General features: G+C 40.1%; 1 protein-coding gene across 2 annotated transcripts in view; it reads right to left on the reverse strand.

Annotated features, from left to right (window-relative positions):
* The window catches only part of GABRB1 (gamma-aminobutyric acid type A receptor subunit beta1), a 262,957-nt gene that overhangs the window by 92,802 nt on the left and 144,647 nt on the right, over positions 1-25,508 (reverse strand). For both annotated transcript variants that reach the window (XM_074951464.1, XM_074951463.1), the window contains exon 5: positions 19,035-19,255. In XM_074951464.1, coding sequence (XP_074807565.1) covers positions 19,035-19,255 — 221 coding nt within the window. The remainder of the gene's footprint in view (positions 1-19,034; positions 19,256-25,508) is intronic.

The following is a 25,508-nucleotide window of genomic DNA, read 5'->3' on the forward strand; positions in this document are numbered from 1 at the left end:
CAGAGCATCCAGGAAGAGATGCCTTAGTGGCAAGTGGATCCTAGGACAGGCACCTAACCTGCTTAGGTGCATTTGTGTCTCTTTGAAAATCTGGCCCAAAGCCTCTGCAGTGCTTGGCTTCTTTGCTAAGTCTAATAACAAGGGTATAAATTTGGGTGGTGATGTGGCCAGAACTAGGGAATAGACTGAGATAACCAGCTCAGTTTGTATAGGTCACAAAATAGTTCTGTACTGCTTTATTGAGTTAAACATAACCCTTACTCCTCTGTTAATCTGGTTCTCTTGTCTCCTCAGGTAATATTGTGCAAATTGGTTCAATCTGTGGGGTGTGTGTTCAGGTATTTTCATCATTATGTTAGTTAGATGCAATTTCACTTCACATAGTAATATGTATAAATATTATCAGGACATTGGGCCTCTACTGGTGGTGTGATGTGAGATTTAATTACCAGCCTTCACAAGTGTTTAGGAAAGTCATGATGTTAGTATGACTTTGTAAATTAAATGGGATCATTGTAAAGGAGTTAGAAAAACTAGAGTGATTTTATGGTTTTTGAATAATAGAAAGGAATATGAGGCTATTTTGGCCTGACACTAATGCAATCCTATCTTTGTTATTAATATATCAGAGAAAATAAATGAAAGTTCATCTGACATTCCACATTTATTCTACTCTAGTGCTGGCTATTGCTCTGGGTAGCAAATAGTTAAAATAACTTTGCCTTTCCTCCAGCTATTTATATACTGGAAAAATAGACCAAGTATATGCAAGAAGAAAAGTCAAACTCTGACATTGTCACTTTCAGGCAGTGTTACTGAGGAAGAGTAGCAGAAAGTAAGAGGGATGAACATTGCCCACAGGCATCATTTCTGTGCACAGTACTAGTATTATATGTTCTGTGGTTAAGTTACTTATAAATCTTTGCTCACAGACTGCCATCCTATGTGTATCAGGTAAGCAATTTTTCTACTGATTCAGATTACTACACACCTGATAGGGTGTCTTCAGTGCCATGGATCACAGAGCAGGTAACAGCAGCATTGGTTTATTGGCTTTCTTAATTTATTGAAAGTCTGACAAGCCAGCAGCTTCAACAAGTCCCCACTTTTTATTTATTTAGGTTGGCCTCTCAGGATTTATGAAGGCATTTGACTGAACCTATGTTTCCATGTGCACCTCTTCAGAGAATCAGTTGTCTTAGCATCCATAAAGCACCATCATTCAGTGTTGTGACTTCATCAGAATAGAATTATTCATGCTGCATAGTTCTCAGCTTTGTGGATCCCTGTTGTGATAATCCCTAAAGACTACGAATATCAGAGCTGGACACAGGCAAAATCCTTTCGTCTGTCACAGTAATCTGAATAGTATCTATTTCTAATGTTATCTATTCACCCAAGAGTTCTGAAGGAACTCAGATATGAACTTGAACTAACTGTGGTATGTAATCTGTCATTTAAATTAGCTTCTGAACCAGGTGACTGGAGGATAGGTAATGTGTTACCTATTTTTTAAAAAAAGCTCCAGAGGCAATACCAGCAATTATAGGCTGGTAAACCTAGCTTCAAATTGGTTGAAACTATAGTAAAAAGAATTATCAGACACACAGATGAACACAATTTGTTGGGGAAGAGTCAACATGGTTTTTGTAAAGGGAAACCATGTCTCTCCAATCTATTAGAATTCTTTGAAGGGGTCAACAAACATGTGGGCAAAGGTGATCCAGTGGATATAGTGTACTTCAACTTTCAGAAAGCCTTTGACAAAGTTTATCACCAAAGGCTCTTAAGCTAAATAAGTTCTGGGATAAGAGGGAAGATACTGTCATGGATCATTAGCTAGCTAAAAGATAGGAAACAAAGGGTAGGAATAAATGGCCAGTTTATTCTGAAAAATTGAGAGGTAAATAGTGGTGTCCCCCCAGGGTCTGTACTGGGACTAGTGCTGTTCAACATAGTCATAAATGATCTGGACAAAAGGGATCAACAGTGAGGTAGCAAAATTTTCAGGTGGTACAAAACTACTCAAGATAGTTAAGGCAAAAGCAGACTGCGAAGAGTTACAAAGGATCTCACAAAACTTGGTGACTGGGTAACAAAATGGCTGATGAAATTCAATGTTGATAAATGCAGATCAATGCACGTTGGAAAACGTAATCCCAGTACAAAATGATGGGGTCTAAATTAGCTGTTACCACTCAAGAAAGAGATCTTGGAGTCATTGTGGATAGTTGTCGGAAAACATCCACTCAGTGTGCAGTGACAGTCAAAAAAGCAAACCTAATGTTAGGAACTATTAGGAAAGGAATAGAGTGACAGAAAATATCATAATGCTGCTCTATAAATCCCTGGTACACCCACCCCTTGAATATCATGTGCAGATTTGGACACCCCATCTCAAAACCAATTAAAATTGGAAAAAATGCATAGAAGGGCAACAAGTGATTAGAGGTATGGAGCAGATTCCGTATGAGGAGATATTAAAAAACCTGGGACTGCTCAGCTTAGAAAAGAGAGGACGAAGGGAAGAGATGATAGAGGTGTCACAAGATGGCTGCGCCCGCGCCCCCCCCCCAGGGGATCCCCTGGGAAAACACCAGCCTCATATATTGTATGGATCACTTGATTGCCTGTTTTGTTCATTTCCTCTGAAGCACCTGGCAGTGGCCACTGTCAGAGGTCAGAATACTGGGCTAGATGGACCATTGGTCTGACCCAGTATGGCCATTCTTATGTTATGTTCCTATTTGTAGCCTTGCCTAGAACCTCATTTATCCTCTGTTGCTTTAATTGATTCTCCTGTCTCACTGGTTTTATCCTGGTAAACTCCATTGAGTTCAGTGGATTTACACAAAATTTGCATTAGTGTATGTGAATTCAGAATCTGGCTCAGTGAGCACTCTTATTGCCAAACTTCTCTTGATATATTAGTGTTGTCGTCTCAATGCCAGGTATTAATTACATGCAATCTGGAAACCCAAAGCTAAGTACAACTTTAATTACTGCCCCTTTATCTTGATTTGTATAAATGAAATAGATTTGTTTTTCTCAAACTACCTTTTAAATGAGATTTGAGTCAAGAAAAACCATATGTTATGTTGAATATATCAAATGACAATATACAGTATACTAATCAGAATAACATCTTGATTATACACAGCAGAACTAAGTTAATGTTAACAGCTGTTTTTGTTCTTTAAACACTATAAAGGATATAATCACACAGGAAGCTTATTCTAGTTACATGCTGCAATCTGGCATTAGTTCCCAATCATTTTTCAGTGAGACCCTAAATAACTGCAAGAACTTTGATTAAAATCCACTATTCTGGAGCAGGGGAAGTGCTTGCGGAATAAGTAGTGAATCAATCCGAATAAGAGCAGTATCTTTATTCTTATCATACTTAATACAAAATTAGGCAAATGTAGACAGCTAACTCATCTAACATGAAGCTGAAACTCCAACTTCTGTGTGTTGATGTTAGCAACTGATCATGTGGACCCCCACCAAGAAGTCTTCCTGATCATATTTTTATTTTTTATTAGTTATATATCCCTGTAATCCATTTTTGCAATCTCTGACATGAGAAATTTGAGCTGTTACAATTCATTAAAATCAACTTAATATGTCAGGATGTGGGGTCATTCAGCTCTCCACGTAGCCACTATCACCTGAAATAAAGATATTGTAGTTTGGTATCCGTGGTGGCTGCATTTCAGTATGAGCTGAAGAGATGCTTAAAGAAAAGGCTTATAACATGCTTTATGATTCTTCTGGATCAAAGATGTGTTAAAATTTTTAAAGCAAGTCATTGTCATGAAGAATTACTTTTGTTACTATAGAAATGGTGTGACAAATTTAGGGGTTATCGAAATACAGCATTTATACAGTTCCATAAGTGTGCTTTAATATAAATGCCTGCCAAATATCAAGAGCCTGACAAGCTTTCGAGCTACACAGAGTAGCTGTTTGGATCTGAGCTGAAGAAGAGCTCTGTGTAGCTCGAAAGCTTGTCTCTTACCAACAGAAGTTGGTCCAATAAAAGATATTACCTCACCCACCTTGTCTATGTAATATGCTGGGACTGACTACAATTACTCTGCATGCCAAATGTCAGTGCATTTCCAAAAGATTCTGCAGGTCTGAGGAATATCAAATCAAGAAAGGCAACCTTGATGCAGATTGGATTAATAGTGGGAAAGAGAATAATTTAAAAAAATTGGATAGACAATTTCTCTAGTAAAGGTGAAATAGATGACTAACCTGGCTCAGATTGCATCTCTAGAGAACAATTTATAAAGTACAGGACAGGGGGAGATCTACCTGAAAATATATGGAAACCCTTTCCAAATTATATTGATGGATAAAGAATTAATGTACCTATCCTGTATGAAAATATGTAATTCTCTTTTGTAAGATGTCTTCACCATAAAAATAACTTCTGCAATATAACTTCCATTTTCATCCCATTTATTTTTGTTCTTAGTCTTATTTTGTATGGTTTAATTGTTCTTGGGGGGTGGATTTAAATTTGTTAATAATTGGGTGATTAGGCAATGAACTACTTCAGTTATAAGGATTATGGGCTTGATCGAAAACCTGTTGGAGACCATAACTAATTTCAGTGGACTTTGTATTCGGCCTTCTGGCTTTTGTTCAGCAAAATACTTAAGGCTTGATTCTACAAGGTGTTTAGCATTATTGTCTCGATCCAGCAGAACACCTAAAGCACATGATTAACCGTAAGCACATGACTAGTCCAATTGACTTCAGTTAGACCAGTGATGTTCTTAAAATTGATTGCCAGGGGACTAGAGACTAAACGTGTTTATGTGCATGTGTGTAAAGGCTTTTTCAGATTGGGACCTATATGTAGTTCTCTCTTAGTTCTGTATTCTGTAAAATATTGTATTTTTAAAATGTATTCTGCCCCAAAGTTCTGCTGCATTGCACTACGTTTTGGTTGGAGTGGGACAATAAGATTCTAGTCTGGAAATCACTGATTCCAAAAGGGTCTTACATGGCCTCAAAGAATGACTGGGCCTGTTATTGCCACGTGGTGAAATTTCTTAAGTGTTAAGACATGAACCACTTCAGGAAAACATACAATGTTGTTGCTTCTTTTGAGGGAGCAGGGGAGTATTTTTGAGGCAAGGCTATTAGTAAATCTGGACAAAAAGCCTCCAAATGTTCTTCATGAACATTCACAGGAATTTAAAAGTGAATTTTTATTTTGGCTTTGCTCGTGCCCTCTATGTTCATTTTTTGTGAAATCAGTAGGACTATTTCTGTGAATAAATATTATCCATTGAGTGCAAGCACTGCTGAATTAGGCCCCTATCTGAGCCTTTCTTCCCATTTGATTCTGGAAAAACTGAAAGCTACTCCAGTAACAGTTGGAACAAGGGCTGGACACTATCATCACCTTCCCACCCTTTTGGACTCCTAAGTTCGTAACACCTTTAGCCCTGATATAGATTCCAAACATTTTACTTCAGTCCAGGGTGAGAACCTTTCATACATAGGGACATTCTTTATCTAACCTGTCTGCTTCATATTCTTCCATTTTGCTTTCCTTACTGTCCCGTGTTCTGCAGCACTGTTGTGCAGTCTTTATTGATATGACTGCCATCATGCTTTCAGCAAAGGCAAGTGGGTGCTGCATACTGTCAAATTTTTGTGGTGTGCAGTCCATTACTTTTCTCAGGGAAAGGTCTTAAAAGCAGGCCTGCTCCTGCTAATGAGGCCACTGTTATGAAGTAAGATGGAGGGACTCATTGTCCTTTACACCAAGGCCTTATTTAAACTTCCAGAGAGGTATAAAAGGATCTTAGTGTAAATGAAATTCAGGTCCAGACTCTGGACTGAAAGTTTTAAAGTCTGGGGGGGTTTGTTTTCCATTTCCTCCTCATGTTTGGATTTATGCTATTTATGATCTACCACTTTACTTTGTAAGCTCCCCATGGCTCTGTCCTGTGTTTGACCTAGAGAACAGCCTTGGAATTGTGAGAGCACAAGGGAGTGATATTTTGATTTGTAAATGGTAGCCCATAAAGGGTTATCGGTTTTCTCTATTTTGCATTCATTACTAAAGATCACATTATGCTGCACACCCCACTGAGTCTTAAAAACTAGATCTTATTACTACAGATTTTACCACAACTAATTTTAGCCTCAACTTCTGCAGTTAGTGAATATATTTTTTTCATTTGTAAACCCCTGCCGTCATATTTCACACAAGGGTATTCCCTTCCCTCTTCACCAAATGATAGCCTCTAAACTTGTTTTCACTATAAACATAATTTAACAAAGTATAGCGATTCCAGTGATAGCAAGTAGAAGTATTGGAAGAGCGGAGAGGGTCCAGAGCTACAGGAGGGGCATCTTCTCCTTCCCCCCACTAGCCAGCCACTGGAACCTGCCCTGCAAGACACCACCTATGTCTGGGGTAGCAGGCACAGCCTTTAATACCAGTGCAGCTGGGAGCTCTGATACCAACCAGCTGAAACATATATAAACTCTCCCTCCACAGTTTTCCCACTTCCTTGCAGTTATGGACAACAAATGGACCTTGAAATGTACCTTAGACCCTAATTAGCCTGTACCTCTTGTGATCAGGGGCCAGCCAGCGTGGCTGCTCAGCACGCAAATTGGCTCATTTAAAAGCAGCCAGCTGGGAGTAAGCTTGCAGCAGCCCTAATACCACCTGCAGCAGCCTATATGGCACCCACAACTGTGAAAGGGAAACCCCCACCTCCTGAACCCTAATCTGGGGGGCAGACCAGTCACCTGATTCATGGGCCCCAAAAGCTAGCACTGTAATAGGGACCATTAATAACCTGTGAGCTGTAGGAAAAATCATAGTGGCAAATGTTCAGCCCTAGGAACAGCTTTAAAATAGAAATCAATCTTACATTTATAGGTTCTCAAAATAAAGGAAGCCTGAAACCAACTTTTATGAGCTCCAGAAAACCAGATAATTGTATAACATGAACACACTAAGTGGAAGGATGTAAATCTTTCCTCTTTCAACTATAATTTCTTGCTCCTCCTTGGATGCTGTAGCGCAACATGATTCTTAATTACGTTGAGCTGCTTGCTACTACTATATCTGTTGGGACTGATATATGGAAGATGAGAGAGAGCTAGTTGGCTCATTTTCAAAGCTACTTTATCACCTCATAAAAGAATGCACAGCATGTTGCCCTGTGTTTTTCTACGGAGTGAAGTAAAAGTAGCTTTTTATATATTACTTTTAACTTTTTTAAAACGACAGTCTCTTCTGAATAGAATTATGCGGTAGCACAAAAAGAAATATGCAATGCTTGAATATTAGCAATAGTAGACTCCCTACATTGCTGTGTAGCAAGGCTACCCCAGCAAGGCTCAACATCCCCAGTCCCTTAAAGACATCGGGGGGAAAAATCCACACAACGATATGACATTCCACTGCACTAAAAGACTTGAGCTGTGGATTATTAGAATTCTTTAATGTTGCTGACAGATGTGTTACTAAAGTGGAATGAGCCAGTCAGAGACTGTGGTGTTTGAAAATTTGGCTATGAAATACAAAGTGGGGAATAACAGGCTAGGCAGCGGTACTGCAGAAAAGGATCTGGGGGTTATAGTGGATCACAAATTGAATGTGAGTCAGCAATTTTGCTGTTGCGAATATAAGCATCATTCTGGAATATACTAACTGGAGTGTCATAGGTAAGACGCGGGAGCTAATTGTTCCACTCTACTCTGCATGGTTGAGGCCTCAGTTGGAATTTTGTATCCAGTCCTAGGCACCATGCTTTAAGAATTGTGCAAACAAATTGGAGAAAGTCCAGAGGAGAGCAACAAAAATAAGAGGTTTAGAAAACCTGACCCATCAGGAAAGGTTGAAAGAAACAGGCATGTTTCGTTCAGAGAAGACCAAATGGGGGATATAACAGACTTCAACTATGTAAAAGGTTGTTCTAAAGAGGATGGTGATCCATTGCCTTCCGTGTTCACCAAGGGTAGCACAAGAAATAATTGGCTTAATTTGCAGGAAGGGAAATTCAGGTTTGATATTAGGAAAAACTTTCTAACTACAAGGACAGTTAAATACTGGAACAGGTTATCCAAGGCGTCTATAGAATCCCTGTGTTTAAGAATAGGTTAGACAGACAACTGTGCGGCACGGCATAGGCATACTTCATCCTGCCAGTTCTACATTTCTAAGATTCTGTGAATATTCCTATTGTATTTGCTGGCAAAACTATTTTCATGTTTTTTAAAAAATGGCACCTGCACTCACAAAATAGGTAACTGTGAGTTCAAATACTACCTTGCCTGTACTATTGCTCATTTTGACTAGGTTGTGTTAGTCTGACTTTAGTGGCACTTGTGTAAATATGTGGATAGCACAATGAGAATTGTTGCACAATCTGAACCTTTGTATGCAAAAATCTATATCTGCCAAATTTTGTTGGTGCAGTTAGGGAAGGCTGTTTGAAAACGTGACCATAATGTACTCATGGAAAACTTTTAAATCCATGTCAGCATTACTACTGATTACTGATCTGCTTAGAATTCCAGCAATGTGCGTACTACAAACGTGTCATATGCACTGTGTGGATAGAAAACTTCCCTTCTAGAACATTTATGCTACATGGCCCCTACATAAATAACAAGCTATCGGATTTATGTTGTACAGTGCCAAGCACAATTGTATTGCACGTTACTGCGATACAAATAATAAATAACAAAAACATGGGATGGCTAAAAGCAAACACTAAAAAACTGTGACCGATCTGAGCCAGCCCCTTGCATCTGTCTTAAACTATGCCCAATCCAATTGTATTGACGTCAGTTGAAAGACTCCCACTGATATCAATGCAAGTTAGATCAGGACCTAAGAAAACAGAAAACACTGCTAGAGTGTGATCATGCAGTTTCAGTAATAATTGCCTTGCACTTCTGAAATTAAAATGAACTTTTAAACAGAAGCTTATACTTCTGAGGTACGTGCAATGTGTTCATTCTTAAAATACACTGGACAAAATTCTGTTCTCGTTTATCAGTGGAAGTTGTTGTTGTAATAGGCAACACTAAAAATATTTGAGGTTCACTTCAGATACATACAGTATATCCAAATATATTTGTTCTGTAAATCTCTCAGATCAGAATAATGGTATTGCTGGTACTTCCAGGGGTGGACCAGATGGAAAAACTAGTAATAGTTGGGAGTATTTGCTCCCAGGAAGTACTGAGGGGTGTATGTGTGTTTCACTTCATTTGAACCTGATTTGTGTGTGTGTGTCTCTCTCTCACACACACACACACACACACACACCTCTACACACATCAGATTCATTTTGCATTTTGGTCAGAGGCTTGAGCCTATATTCCTTTTGTTATCTGAACTGGTTCACATATCCACAGATTGTAGCATAGTCCAAAACTAAGTACTTCACTGTAAAGAACTGGATCTGGTTATAATGGTGAAAGAGTAATAGTAATGAGCAGCATGTGATTTCAGGTGATAATATTGAAATGTTGCAAAGAGCTCAAGGAAAGGGGTGGGAGGGCTACTGAAAAAAGGATCTTTTACATGGAAGCTTCCATTTTGATACTGTGTAGGAAGTTGTATGAAACACACCACCACAAGTTAACAAAAAACCCTTAAAAGTATAATTAACTACAGAATTGCTCTCCTGGGTCCTACAAGAATGTACATATGAGAGTGTGAAAATAAAGATTTGTGATTTCAGGAATCTGAGCTTTGAAAAATCAAAAGAAAAACTAATTTTAGACATAGTGCCCCAAAGGATTGTTTAATTTTACCTGAATTGCAGCTTCAAAAAATTCTTGAAAAAAGTTAAATTTATTCACCAAAAAAGGAAAAATATAGAGGCCTGAAATATAAACTGGGTCTGTTACTAACTTATAGCAGGAATACTGGACAATAAAGTACAACGTAAGAAATAAGTTAGAAATATTGCTATATGATATGAACCTAGTAAGACACTGACTGCCGTATTAAATAAAAATGTAAGAACAAATATATCTAGATCTATGTAAATATTATATGTACATATAAGGGCATAGTTACAAATATTTGGTCAAAACATCTGACATGTTTTCAGTTGAAATCAATGGGATTAAAATTAAGTGTGTGCATAAGTGTTTCTAGGACTGTGACTTTAGATGGAGCAGTTATTTGAATACTATTATGAGTGTGTTACACCTCATTATGGCTAATCATTTCCAGAAGTAGTAGTTGCACTGGGAGATAGATAATATCAGTGAGTTGGGGAGTTCAGAAATATTCAACACTGGAACTGAGTAGCTAAGTGCCCCTACATGTCTGTCTTAAACCAACTCTGTTATGGCAGTTGAATGTTTTAAAATAATGGCTAAGGGGCCTTTTTTGTAGAGTTATGTCAAATAAGAGAAGTACTACTATGTAATAAACACGTAGTGAAGCAGTAGAGTTTCATAAAGATAATCTAATACCATATTAATGTATTGTGTTTATATTTGTATTGTTTATTCATGTGGAACTGAATTATTAATCTTGCTTTGTTTTTCTTTGTCCCTGTTTAAATTGTACATTTATTAGTTCCAAACTGCCTAGCTCTGAGATACAGACAAAATGTTATTTAGAACTTTGAGTATTCCAACTTCTCATTTAAGAAGTGTCAGCAATCTTTCATATCTGAGTCTGAAAATAAATGTTTGACTCTGGACTGAAAATGGGAATAGAAGACCTGGGGCAAATCAAGCATTAAAATCATGGTATAGATACAGTTTAAAGACCTGTCTGAGAGAACTAATGATTTGTAGGGAATTCAAATCTTGTTTGCAGCATAATTAGGGTTGTCTTGTTCAAGCAGTGCCTGGCTGATGTTCCATTTTTAGAAATGAAAGTGAAACTTTCAGGTCATTGCATCTCTCTGAGAGGCTTGATGATAGTCTATTTACACTCATCTACTGTGCAGCAGCTGCTAAATGCTCACTAATATATTGCAATGCTTGGTTTTTACCCAGGAGACTTAATTGGAGACTCTGCTGTATTCTCAGGGAAGAATCTCTTCTCTGTTAGCAGCCTTTTTCTCCCATTCTTCGTTCTTCTTTCCTCTCTTTTATGAGGCATTTATGTCATTCAGTGCATGCCCTTTCATATGAAATCCTCATTCATATGATCAAGAAGCAATGTAGGATGAATGGCCATAACAGAACTATTATCATCAAGAAAGGTGGCCACTAGGAGTTATCATTTAATTTTGATATCATTTAATTTTGCTTGTTTTATCTCCTCAAAAAATTACTCCACCTATGAAACATCTTCCTGTAGCCATTCCTCTGTCAGTTTGTCACCTTTACTTGCTGTATCTTGTCTTAAATATGGTCTGATGTGGGCAGAAGGGTCCTCTTGCATGCCATGACTTGCGGGAATGGGGCTTTAGACTGTAAGCATCTAGGAGCAGGGATTGTCCATAACTATCTGTTTCTACAGCTAGTTGCCCACAGCAATAAGAAGCTGAGTTTTATTGGGATCTCTAGGCACTATTGGAATACAAATGATCAATTATTATTATTTAACTAGGTGAGCTCATGACTGATTAGTGTATATACAGGTATAACTATGTGGTGGCCCCCATCTTGGCTGGCACACTGGTGATTTAAGCAGGGACCTCCAGAGCTAAAAGCATGAGCTGCCACAGCTTGGGCTAAAGAGCCAAAGGTACTTAGCTGGGACAGTGACAGATTCATTTCCTCTTTGAATGAGGCACAGAGTGGGACCTGTAACACACTCACCAGTGAGTTCAGCTAATCTAAATGTCACTGCTGAAGATACATATGGTTCTCATACGCATTATGATTTTAAAGGACTGAAATGATGGATAGTTCTATACACAAAGAGAGGAAGGCAAATCCATTACCTATTTTCAAAAAGAAAATTTTAGAAGGTTTTCTCGAAGAAATCCTCTAAGCATAACTCACCTGATAAGCTGATTTTCAGCAGTTAGTTTGATGGAAGGGAATTACAGACATGAAGTCTGAAGGCAAATGGAAACACATTCTCCACATGCTCTGTTTAACAAATGAAAACCACTTTCTTCAAGCTCTCAGCCATTTCCTTATGAGTGCGTTGTTCTCTCTTTCACAATTGAAGTACCAGTTTGCCACTAACAGAATACATCTCTCTAGATCAGGAAGTCCTAGTATTCCCTGATAGACTTGATACAGTTTTTGTAGCATCCACCCAGCTGTGTTTGAAGTGTTTGACAGGAAGTGTTTCACAGATGTTTGAAGAATGTGACAGGAAACTCATGATGGGTCAAAATAATCAATAAACAAATATTTAATATCTGCTTTTCCTGCTAATATATCTTAAGCTTGATTTTGATAAGTGGAAACATGTTACTTTGTATACATGTATAGAGGTATATTTTACTAGTTTTCAAGCTACTGTATTTGGCTATATAGTCAGAGAACGGAAGTGATATTTGAGCCTTTTATTTTGCACAGATTAAGCCATAGTTAAGATGTTCAGAAATTGATCCCTTTTTTTGACTGTGAAGCAATTTGTGTTACTTGTCAATCCTATCTTATCCACATTTTTAAAAAATGTACCAAATGGATCCAAGATACATTGTGCATTATGTCTTTGTTTTTCAGGTTGACTGAATTATGCTTTTCACTATATTCTCTTGCCATTATTTCCATTGCTGTAAAACAACTATGGGCAAAGTTTGTCATAAGGAGCCAACTCTCTTCCTGGCAAAGTCCCCTCTCTCTTGGAAACCATACAAATCCTAGTAAAATAGATTTTGGTGCTATCTCAACATAGGGAATAACATGATCCTTTAATTTTAGATTTGCATATTTGATACTTTAGATTGTATTTAACTATAACTTTTAAAATGTTCCCCCTACAATGGTGGACTATAAAATACATTGTACAGAACTGGTGAACTTCTGGTGTTGCAAAGCAATAATAAACCAAGTTATATTTGACCATGGTGTCTTCACTGCGGTGTGTCGATGGGAGAGCATCTCCCATCGATTCCCCTTGCACTTCTCATTGAGGTGGAGTACCAGAATTGATACTAGAGCGATCAGCAGTCAATTTATCATGTCTGTACTGTATAGACATAAATTGATCCCCGCTGGATCGATCGCTGACCCTCGATCTGGCCAGTGGTGTACAAAGCTAAGGAGCAGCCTGAAAGCACAATGTGACCCTGGAGAAGCCTAGAGCAAAGTTCTGGATTGACTGTGGTGGTTGAAAGAAGCTTGGGCTATAAGCAAAGAAGCTATCCCTTGGTTTTTGGTTTCTCCTCCATTGTAAATAAGATTGCATCAAAGAAAATACCAGACTGCATCACCAATTTCTACTCCTTCTTGGAATATCATCAGGGCTCTGAACTTTGACAAACCACTAGGGTCAAAAGGCGTAACAGTACATTGTTCTAAAAATCTACTCTGAAACACTGGAAAGCAATTAAATGTCTAAGTTATGGCTAACATTGAGTGGGAAACAGATTTTCTGTTTCATGGGAAATTTTACAACTTTGAAATTTTTTTTCTGTTTCAAAACAAAATGAAAACAAAATTTTACAACTTTGAAATTTTTTTTCTGTTCCAAAACAAAATGAAAACAAAAAATGTAAAAAATACTTCGACTTGGTTTTTTTCGTGTGCTTGCTTTAAGAAATTCCTGTAGTATTGTACTTAGAATTTAGAATATATGGTATACCTTGTTCTCCTTCAGAAAACAAATTCCTGACATGTATACCATCTAAAGTTAATAAGTCAATAAGTAAAGTCCTTCTTGCCTTCTGTGACTAACATTATTTACAAGCATGATGCCTGTGACTATCCGCTGTTCTTGCAAATCAGTGTTGCTGGCATCAAAATACCCTTTGGTCTCTTGGCCTCTTCTTCGTAAATTAAGAGAAGGTAATATTACTAAACTCTAGATGTTGTGAGCTGTGTGTTTACCCACAGTTGCCTTCCAGAGAGCTCTAGAGTGGTGGCCATGTAGGAAGCTTAGTGTCTATAAAGGAATTTAGTAATTTAAATTAAACTAAATATACGTATTAACAGACATCAAATGAAAGAGGTGAATTTACACTTGAAGACAATTACTCAGAGTGAGGTGGAGGGTACTTGTGAAATTTAACTCCTAGTAATATAAATATTATTAGTTCTTTAGGAGAAGAACTGAAAACCATTCAAGTCCAGGTACTTCTGCTTCTTAATGTACTCTAATCCATGCAGGTCTTTATTGTGACACTTGTCACTGAAGTATCTGAGCATCTCTCAAAAAGTTAAAAAAAAGACTGGATTAATTTTTCCTTCTTACTTCTCTTGAGGCAGTAGGACAGTGTTTTTCTGCTCAGTCCCCTTTCCTCTCCTACCCCCATTGATGTTCTTTATCATGTAAGATGCTTTTAAAAGTTTAAAAATTTGCTTTTAAATTAATTTAGTTGAAAAGAAAGGTGCCAACGGACAGACCAGGAACCTGAAGTCCTCTATATACAGAAGAGGTACATCATGAATATCCCTGTATTGCCCTGCTTCCATGATGACCTGGACTGACTGCTTCAAGGAGTCAGAAAGTTGTTGGATTTCCATGTCCATTCAGTCTCAGCCTTTCTAATGAAATTACCAACAATGGTGCTCGCTGGGACCAGTGGTGCTGGTGGTCTTGGGAAGTTAGGAACTGGAATGAGATCATCCTCTTGCTTAAGAAAAATACTTTTAAAAATAGGTAAAACTGTCTGAATTGTTTTGTTTCATTTTTAATTGCATTGGAAGGGACTTCTGCTTTCAGAAAGAATGCTTCTGGTGAACTTTAACCACTGAGGGCCAGAGTGGGTAAAAATGTAGATAGGCATGTATTGTTGAATCACAGAAATGTAGGGCTGGAAGAGACCTTGAGAAGTCAAGTCTAGTCCCCTGCACTGAGGCAGGATCTAGTAAACCTAGACCATCCCTGACAGGCATTTGTCCGACGTGTTCTCAAAAACCTCCAGTGATGGGGATTCCACAACCTCCTCTGGAAGCCTATTCCAGAGCTTAACTACCCTTAGAAAGCTTTTTCCTAATATCTAACCTAAATCTCCCTTGCTACAAATTAAATCCATTACTTCTTGTCCTACCTTCAGTGGACGTGGAGAACAATTGATCATCATCCTCTTTATAACCGCCCTTAACTTGTTTGAAGACTGTTATCAGGTTCCCCCTCAAACTTCTTGTCTCAAGACTAGATATGGTCAGGTTTTCTAGCCTTTGCTTATAGTTCAGGTTTTCTAAACCTTTTATCATTTTCTATTGCTCTCCTCTGGACTGTCTCCAGTTTGTGCACATCTTTCCTAAAGCTTGGTACCCAGAATTCGACATAGTACTCCAGCTGAGGCCTCACCATTGCTGAGTAGAGTGGGACAGCTCTCAGATCCTTTTCTGCAGTACTAGCTCCCAGCCAGTTATTTCCAATTTTGTAGTTGTGCATTTGAATTTTTCCTTCCTAAATGAAGTACTTTACACTTGTCTTTATTGAATTTCATCATGTTGATTTCAGACCAATTCTCTAATTTGCCAAGCTCATTTTGAATTCTAATCCCTCCCCCTGAAAAGTGCTTACAGGCCCTCCCAGGTTGGAATCCTCTGTCAATTTTATAAGCACACTCTCCACTCCATTATCCAAGTCATTAATGAAAATATTGAATAGTACTGGACCCAGGATTGGCCCTATGTTCATCTTTAGGCACATAAATACCTCAGTAAATCTGGCCCTCCATTGTTTATGATGATTGCCAGATCCTTGAACAGTGTAAATTGGAGTGTCATGAAAGTCCCTTTACAGCAGCCAATAATCTGGCCTCTAGTGAGTTTAAAGAAAGCTCCTGAAAATCAGTGTTTGAAAACTTTTTTTAATATAGAAGTGGTTTTTTTGTGACTGTTCTTCCCGTATTTCTCCACTTCTAAGTTTTAGTCTTTTTGATGTTCAAGCTTCATGTGTCTCTCCTTTCCCTGCCCCACCCAACACACTGGGAAGCTTCCCCTGCCAATCATCTTCAGAATAAAATGATTACGTGGTGCCTTTCACTTGGAACATTCTTACGGTTTCAGTAGCGCTACCTGGCTTTTACATTGTCAACAGCGGGATGTTTTCTGTCAGCTCTGTAGCTCCAGCTGAAGCCTCTTTGTGGCTCCGTGCCAAAGGAGTGTTTCAGTGAGAGGAAGACCTCCTTCAGGACCTCACAGATGAAAGATCCAGGCTCTCAGGCTCAAAAGGAGGCTGCATCTTCCACCTGATAAAACAGTTTATGCAGCTTATTTGCATAAACAAGGCCTGATGCTTTTATATAGACACTTTAGTGAGAAGAAGAATAAAAGAACAATCAAAACAGCTTTTTTCTCTGAACAGATGATGTATGATACTTTATGTCCAGCATTTGTTTTATTAGGTTCAGTGTTGGGGACAGGAAGATAAATAATCCAAGGGAAGTGAATTTGTAGTCTCTCTGTATTTGTAATACAGTCTCTTGGAAATAATTGGAAAAAGTAAGACATTAGCATTTTTATCTCTGTAAAAGGACATCAGTGTGTTACTGTTTCTACATGTGCGCACACTACATTTCTAAGTACAGTTTTTTGTACATACACTCATTGATCTGTTGCCTGCAATGTTGTTGTAGGCTATATTGGTCCCAGAATATTTAGAGACAAGGTGTTGAGGAAATATAATTTATTGGACCAACTTACGTTGGTGAAAGAGACAAGCTTTTTAGCTTACACAGCTCTTCTTCAGGTTTTGGACAGGTACAAAATGTCACAGTTAAATACAAGGGTGGAACATATAAGGAATTAACACAAGTTGCAAGAGACCATTCAAGATGAAGTGGACACAGGTCAAAGGAGAGTTAGTGGGTTATGGATTGTTGTAATGAGCCATAAATCCAGTGTCTTTATAAAGTCCATGATTGTTGGTGACAAGCAGAGCTATGAATTAAAGCACTCAGGCTCGTCTTTTGGAGGTATTGTACAGGTTTCCTTTGTGGATGAGGACTAAGAGGTCAGATATGAAGTGATGATTTTATAAAAAGTGTTTGCCCACAGTTGATATGGTGTTCTTGTCTTTTATCACTTTACTGTGAATCCTTTGGATAGAATGGTGATTCTCATTTTACCCACATACTTGATATTAGGGCATTTAATGGATGAGGTCCGTCATGAGTTGTAGTAGGCATGTGTAGGACCCATGGATCGTGAAAGGTGTATTGTGGGAGGTGTTGATCATCGTAGCCGTAGAGATATTTCTGTTCTGTTTAAACAAACCCCCAGCATCATCACTCATCGTTAGAAGCAAGCTCCCCACAGACCAGCTCAGACCTGCATCACACTCTGCCCTACTAATCAATGCAATAACCGCAGATGTATCTCCACTGCTGTGGTGTTCAAAACCCCCACAACGTGCCTTTCAAAATCCCTGGGTCCTACTCATGCCTATAATAACATGTAGTGTACCTCATCCAGTGCACTAAATGCCCCAGTAACTATAATGGATGAAACCAGCCAATCACTACACTCTTGAATGAACTCTCACAGAAAAATAAGACAAAAACACCCTTTCACTCAGGGTAAATACTTTTCACAAAATGTAACTGCATATCTGCTCTGTTGCCCTCCACCTGCAGTGTGTCCATTATCTCCTGCAGCAAACATATCTCTGTTCTCAGTGGGGTAGATTCTAAGCTACGTCTTCTCAGAGGTTCAACACAATCGGGGTAGCCTAGGAAGAACGGGACAGAAGTGGCTTGATGCCACTTCTGTGCCATATGGGAGCTGTGGGCACTGAAACAGTTGCTGGCATGATTTAGAGCAGCCCCCAGGGCTTCCCCAAGGCTGCCTATGCAGCCCAGAAACCCTATAGCACCGAGCACAATAGGCACAACTCCTTTCTCCGGCCCTGCCCCAATGTCAGGGCATGTATGTGAGCCCTATGCCACTTTACACCAGGAGAATCCTCATCTAGCCAGCTGTGGCATCTTTATACTGATGGAACAGAGCATGTGGGGCAAAAAAGGGGCCAGAATCTGGTCCAATCTGCCTACTAGCATAGAAGATGTAATTAGATATAGAGCAGTACATTAATAAAAGCACTTATGGACCTTGCTAGTTACAAGTTAAAATAAAAGCTGTATGGTAAATAATTCATGCCTGAATACATCCAGGTTTCCAAGAAAACATTTACAAATAATTTAAAATGTCCTGTGACATGTCCACAGGATGAACTATCCTTGTATGCTTTAACAACTCGCATACCCCTTTACTTACTGATTTTTTGAGTGGATCTTATCCACATCTCCCAAACCCAGTTCTTTTGACTTGGTTAAGGCAAAATGTCCATTACCTACCTCTTCTCCCAGTGCTTGCAAGATACTGATGACTCCAGTTGATATGCATGCTTGTAGTACACTAAGAGCATATTCTTGTGTGGATGGGCAAATGGGTCAGGAAATCTGAACCAGCCATGTTAAATGATAAAGCCAAACACACATGAAAAATTCCATCACTGGAGAGCACGGAATAGTGCATATTTGGATTAGCTAATTTTTGTACTTTTTCATCTACCTCTTGGTTTTAGATCATTGCATCCTTACTAAGCAATACTCAGCACTAAAACTCATTCCAGTCAATACTTCTTTATTGCTTGGGTAACACAGTAAAGCCAGACTCCTTAGCAGCACCAACATGCTCAGAAGAGCCAAAAGATGTGGCGGCATTAGGCTTTCACATCAGTCATAGTTAAATACATAAATGGTAGTGTTGTGTTGTGGAAAATATGGAGGTTAAGTATGGTTCCTATGCTGTAGGTGGATATTTTAGTTACTTCAACCTATAGCCCCAGTGAACTTGAGTAAAGCTTTCAGAATAAGCCAAAATAAAGGAAAATATGTTGGTGATAAGTCATGCTGTATGGCTACTACAGTGTTGTGTATAATTATTCCAAAAAAACATGAAATGTAAGGTAAAATACTACATACCGTAGGCCATAAAGGACAGTTCCATCAGGATGTAGTCGAATCATTCGATTTTTCACTGTAACCCCATGAACATATGACTTCTTGTCATTTTGGAAGTATGTGTCCGGCACCCAGAGCTGGTCAGCTACTCTGTTGTCCAAAGTTAGGTTCAGAGGTATTCCAGAGTAAGACAGCCTTTTGTCCCTCCAGGACTGCTGGAAATACATTGTGAGTGTGTAGTCCTGGAAGCAAAAAAGAAAAAAGGTATTTTAGTAGTTGTTTATTTTGCACAATAGTTTATATATCTATAATTTTAGTTTTGATAATTTAAGTTCAATACTTAATTATTGAATACATTTATATTAATATTAATAGCACACTTGAAAGTTTAAGGATCACTGAAACTTTGTAGCAAACGTAGATCTCTGTTCAGTAACCACATCTGTGACTCTTGAACTGTATATGTTAATGTTGAGCTTCCTTCTGATTACAGCTGGTGAACCTTGCGAAATATCCTTGCGGTTGTTGGAAACTGCAATAGGCCTCAGTGTCTCCTCCCACATCAAATAGAGCAGTGGTTCTCAACCAGAGGTACATGGCGGTAGGCAGAGGTCTTCCAGGGGGTCCATCAACTCATCTAGATATTTGTCTAGTTTTACAACAGGCTACATAAAAAGCACTAGTGAAGTCAGTACAAACTAAAATTTCATACAGACAATGACTTGTTTATATTTCTCTATATACTATACACTGAAATGTAAGTACAATATTTATATTCCAAATGATTTATTTTATAATTACGTGGTAAAAATAAGAAAGTACGCAATTTTTTCATTAATAGTGTGCTGAGACACTTTTGTAGTTTTGTGTCTGATTTTGTAAGCAAGTAGTTTTGAAGTGAGGTGTAACTTGGGGGTACGCAAGACAAATCAGACTCCTGAAAGGGGTGCAGTAGTCTGGAAAGGTTGAAAGCCACTGAAATAGAATACTTGGCACTCATGCATTAGGGAGTAACATTAAGGGACTCCAGTCCATAAATCATGTGTTACATGTTTCTTGAAGTTTATCCTCAACCTGAAGAGAGCTGCTTTTGCCTGATCTCAGCCAACAGCCAAGCCCGGCACTTGCAGAGCTCTTGTTGATGTGTTCTCTTACCTTCCACATTCCACTCTAAAACAATCCAAGAGGGCATGCTGTCCCTACACCCTTTAGCAGATAGTAAATATTTTATCTCAAAGCACAAGATCAGGTACTTTTCCCACAATGTTTATTAAGGCCACCAATCCCAATTCACCATTTATAGTCATGGACTCACTTTGGTCCTGAGACTTTTCTGGGCCTGAAAACTACTCTTAAAACACTACAAAGACACACATGTAGTGCTTCAGTGTAGATGCTACCTATGGTGATGGGAGGGATTCTCCTATTGTTGTAGATCAGGGATGGGCAAACTATGGCCCATTGGCCAGATTCGGCCCGCCAGTCGTTTTAAGCCAGTCATCGGGCTCCCACTGGGGAGTGGGGTCTGGGGCTTTCCCCACTCCAACCGGGGAGCAGGGTCGGGGGCCACTCCACACAGCTCCTGGAAGCCGCGGCATGGCCCCACTCTGGGGCTCCAGCCGGGGGAAGGGTCGGGGGCCACTCCACGCGGCTCCTGGAAACAGCAGCATGGCCCCCCTCCAGCTCCTACGCGTTCCAATGGCCCCCTCTGGCACTCCAGTGGGAGCTGCAGGGGTGGTGCCTGTGAACGGGACAGCGTGAAGAGCCGCCTGGCCACACCTCCGCATAGGAGCCAGAGAGGGGACATGACGCTGCTTCTGGGAGGTGCTTGAGGTAAGCACCAGCCAGAGCCTAACCCCATGCCCCAATCCCCTTCCCCAGCCCTGATCCCCCTCCCATCCTCCAAACCACTCGATCCAGGCCTGGAGCACCCTCCTACACTCCAAACTCCTCAGCCCCAGCCCCAGCCCAGAGCCCTAACCCCACCTCCCGCACCCCACTCCCCCACCCCAGCCCAGAGTCCCCTCCCGCACCCTGAACTCCTCATTTTTGGCCCCACCCCAGAGCCCGCATCCCCAACCAGAGCCCTTACCCTCTCCCGCACCCCAACCCCAATTTTGTGAGCATTCATGGCCCGTCATATAATTTCTATTCCCAGGTGTGGCCCTCAGGCCAAAAAGTTTGCCTACCCCGGTGTAGGTAATCCACCTCCCCGAGGGGCAGTAGCTAGGTTGGTGGAAGAATTCTTCTATTGACCTAGCACTGTCTACACAGGGATTTAGGTTGGCTTAACTATGGATTTTTCTTGTGGACACCAGGCCAAAGCATCAGCATGAAGGGAATTCATATCATCTATTTACTACCATATTGTGGCCCCGGGAGACCTCAGCTTGATGTGGAAAGAAAATTGTTTCAAAAGGCTTCTGAAGACCATCTGATTTCTCCCACCTCTGAACCTGCTGATTTTTAAGCATAGTCAGTTTTTTTAACTAGATTTAAAACTAGATTTTAAAAAAAAATTCAATTTAGAAAAATAAATTAAAGTTGTCCTTTTAAAAAAATAGCCTAGACTGGGCAAACTTGTTTTTCCTTGTTTCCCACCCAATCCAACATTGTGCATTCAAAAGTTCAACTTGAACTCTGATGTTGGGTTCATATTTCTTTAGGAACGACGATGATCACACAAGAGAGCACAGAGAAAAAAAATTAAGGTATAAAAAGGTGTGGAAAAACAGAGCAGAAAACGAACAGTGTGAAAAATGACAAAGAGAACTGTTGAGGAGGAGAAAAGTCCAACTGGGGCGGGGTGGGGGCAGAGAAATACTTAGAATTTCAAGATCTAGGGTTTCTAATTTTTCCAGCCTATCCTTTTTCTTGCTGGAAGTGGCAGAAGAAGGATGAAGAATGTCTAATGCCGTCTATTTAATAGTGTTAATTGATTATTTTCTTGCGATAAACATCTTTGTTTTATCTTGCTGGTAGGCTCAATAATACCACTTGAAGTAAAATGTAATATGTAGTGAAATGTCATTAGCCAGAGCAAGAGCATCATCAAGTTCTAAATATAAGACTGCACAAAGTGAATTTTTTTCAGATCAGAAAAAAAATATAGACTGTAAACCTTGGTCCCAATCATATTGAATGAGCTACCACAGATGTACTGAAGCTAAATACGTTGATCTATATTTCCGAATGCTCTCTCAGAGCTTAATCCAAAATCCCCTGAGATCAATGGAAAGATTCCTGCTGACTTCAGTGGGCTTTGGATAAGGCCCTTAGAGCTTCTGCAAACTGAATGGCACCTTTCCTTTAAGTCTAGGTAGCATTCTGATTGTTGTTTGCTCAGAATTGTGACCTTCTGGCAGTATTACAAGACTTAAGATACCAACCTTTCTGAGAATGCAAGATGAATGATTCTGTCTGCACTTATGCATGAGAAGCTAAAACTCCCAGATTTATTTTGTTTAATAAGGCCATTGGTTCCCAAGATATAGATGTCAAGCATACACTGTGCTTCATAGCAGCATGAATAGTATTAATTCTAACTTGTATGCATGTTAAAGCTTAATTAAATTGCATTTGAGATAATAAAACTGTGACTTAGTCTGCCACTGGTCAACAAATTCTAATTAGTGGTTCAGGGCTCAGTATTTCAATGATCATTTACTTGATGAAGATAGAAACATCCATTTCTTAAATGCCTACATGTTATCCATGCCTCAGTAGGAATAGAAATAACTAGAAGGCTACACTGAACTCCCGCTGACTCTCTTATTACACGCTGTAACAATCAATATATAAAGGTAATTAAAACCAAGAATGCTGAACTTAACAGGATGCTTTGTTCCATATGGAGCAGGCACTTACTGGATTTATCAATCTTCCAGGATTTTCTTTTTCAGATATCCAGTTGTTGGTAATTGATCAATATCTCCTTTAGGATATGGGATATGTTTTGCTTGTGAGTTCTCAGTCTGGGGGGAGTCACAACACAAAGAGTTCTGGAGTGGGTATTTTGACTAGAATCATAGAATAGCAGGGTTGGAAGGGACCTCAGGAGGTCATCTAGTCCAACCCCCTGCTCAAAGCAGGACCAGTCCCCAACTAAATCATCCCAGCCAGGGCTTTGTCAAGCCTGACCTTAAAAATATCTAAGGAAGGAGATTCCACCACCTCCATAGGTAGCACATTCCAGTGTTTCACCACCCTCCTAGTGAAAAAGTTTTTCCTAATATCCAACCTAAACCTCCCCCACTGCAACTTGAGACCATTACTCCTTGTTCTGTCATCCGCTACCACTGAGAACAGTCTAGATCCATCCTCTTTGGAACCCCCTTTCAGTTAGTTGAAAGCAGCTATCATATCCCCCCTCATTCTTCTCTTCCGCAGACTAAACAATCCCAGTTCCCTCAGCCTCTCCTCATAAGTCATGTGTTCCAGTCCCCTAATCATTTTTGTTGCCCTCCGCTGGACGCTTTCCAATTTTTCCACATCCTTCTTGTAGTGTGGGGCCCAAAACTGGACACAGTACTCCAGATGAGGCCTCACCAATGTCGAATAGAGGGGAACGATCACATCCCTCGATCTGCTGGCAATGCCCCTACTTATACATCCCAAAATGCCATTGGCCTTCTTGGCAACAAGGGCACACTGTTGACTCATATCCAGCTGATCGTCCACTGTAACCCGTAGGTCCTTTTCCGCAGAACTGCTGCCGAGCCATTCGGTCCTTAGTCTGTAGCGGTGCATGGGATTCTTCCGTCCTAAGTGCAGGACTCTGCACTTGTCCTTGTTGAACCTCATCAGATTTCTTTTGGCCCAATCCTCCAATTTGTCTAGGTCCCTCTGTATCCTATCCCTACCCTCCAGCGTATCTACCTCTCCTCCCAATTTAGTGTCATCAGCAAACTTGCTGAGGGTGCAATCCACACCATCCTCCAGATCATTTATGAAGATATTGAACAAAACCGGCCCAAGGACGACCCTTGGGGCACTCCACTGGATACCGGCTGCCAACTAGACATGGAGCCATTGATCACTACCCGTTGAGCCCGACAATCTAGCCAGCTTTCTATCCACCTTATAGTCCATTCATCCAGCCCATAATTCTTTAACTTACTGGCAAGAATACTGTGGGAGACTGTGTCAAAAGCTTTGCTAAAGTCAAGGAACAACACGACCACTGCTTTTCCCTCATCCACAGAGCCAGTTATCTCATCATAGAAGGCAATTAGATTAGTCAGGCATGACTTGCCTTTGGTGAATCCATGCTCACTATTCCTGATCACTTTCCTCTACTCTAAGTGCTTCAGAATTGATTCCTTGAGGACCTGCTCCATGATTTTTCCAGGGACTGAGGTGAGGCTGACTGGCCTGTAGTTCCCAGGATCCTCCTTCTTCTCTTTTTTAAAGATGGGCACTACATTAGCCTTTTTCCAGTAGTCTGGGACTTCCCCCAATCGCCATGAGTTTTCAAAGATAATGGCTCTGCAATCACAGAGCTGTGTGAATAATCAATTTTTTGGTTCACTGGCCAAACCAAAACATCAAAAATATCCTTCATTTAGATTGACCTGAAACATTATTTTTTCGGGTTTCTTGGCCAAAAAAATCTGAAAAAAACTGTTGGTTTAACATAATGTTTTGTTTAGATTTTGGGCATTTTAAATGACTTTTAATAAAAGCAAAGGAAATTTGGAAATGTCATTCACAAAACCACCATTGGAGGAGGCATTTCCCCTTCTAATACTCTATAGCCCCATGGTTACAGTGCTCACCTGGGGTGTGAGAGATCTGTGTTCAAATTCTCACTCTCTCTGATTTAGAGGAGGACTTGAACTTGGGTTTCCCACATCCCATCTGAGAACCCTTACCATGGGGGACACTACTTCCTCCTCCACTGGCCAGTGGTTTTATGAATGGTGCTTAAGTCTCTTTGAATCTAGCCCAAATTTTTTGGGGGGGTTTGTAGTGGGATGTTCACCCCAGACCAGCATGGATGGAGCTAAAGGGGCATGAGAGGCCAATTAACCTTAGGCTGCACTGGCTGGGGAGCTCAAGGGCCATGAGACTGACTGAGAACAAAGCTCACCTGGGCAGTAAGGTCTGAGAGGGATAGATCTCAACTGCTGGTTCAAGGGTCCCTGGATTGGAACCCAGTGAAGAGGATGGGCTCGAGTTCCCCTACACACTAATGCGGGAGTAGTGCAGTCAGTACAGTGGAGATGGAGACTGCCTGAGATTTTGAGGAAGGAGACTCTGATAATGTCCCAGAAGGAGAGGACAATGATGACTTGGCCGGAGGGCTAAGCCACAAAGGAGAGGCACTACAGCTCTGGACTAGCAGGAGGGCAGCCGCGGAGTGAGTGACTGGGAAAAAGGGGCGAGCGACTGCCAGATGGGAAGTGGACAGTGGCGAGCTAATTTCCTAGATGAGCCACAAGGGGGTGCTGCCAAATGGTGAGCAGCAAACCCCGTGACAGGGCTGGAGCTCTT

Source organism: Natator depressus, chromosome 4 (assembly GCF_965152275.1).
Source record: "Natator depressus isolate rNatDep1 chromosome 4, rNatDep2.hap1, whole genome shotgun sequence".
Lineage (NCBI taxonomy): Eukaryota > Metazoa > Chordata > Testudines > Cheloniidae > Natator > Natator depressus.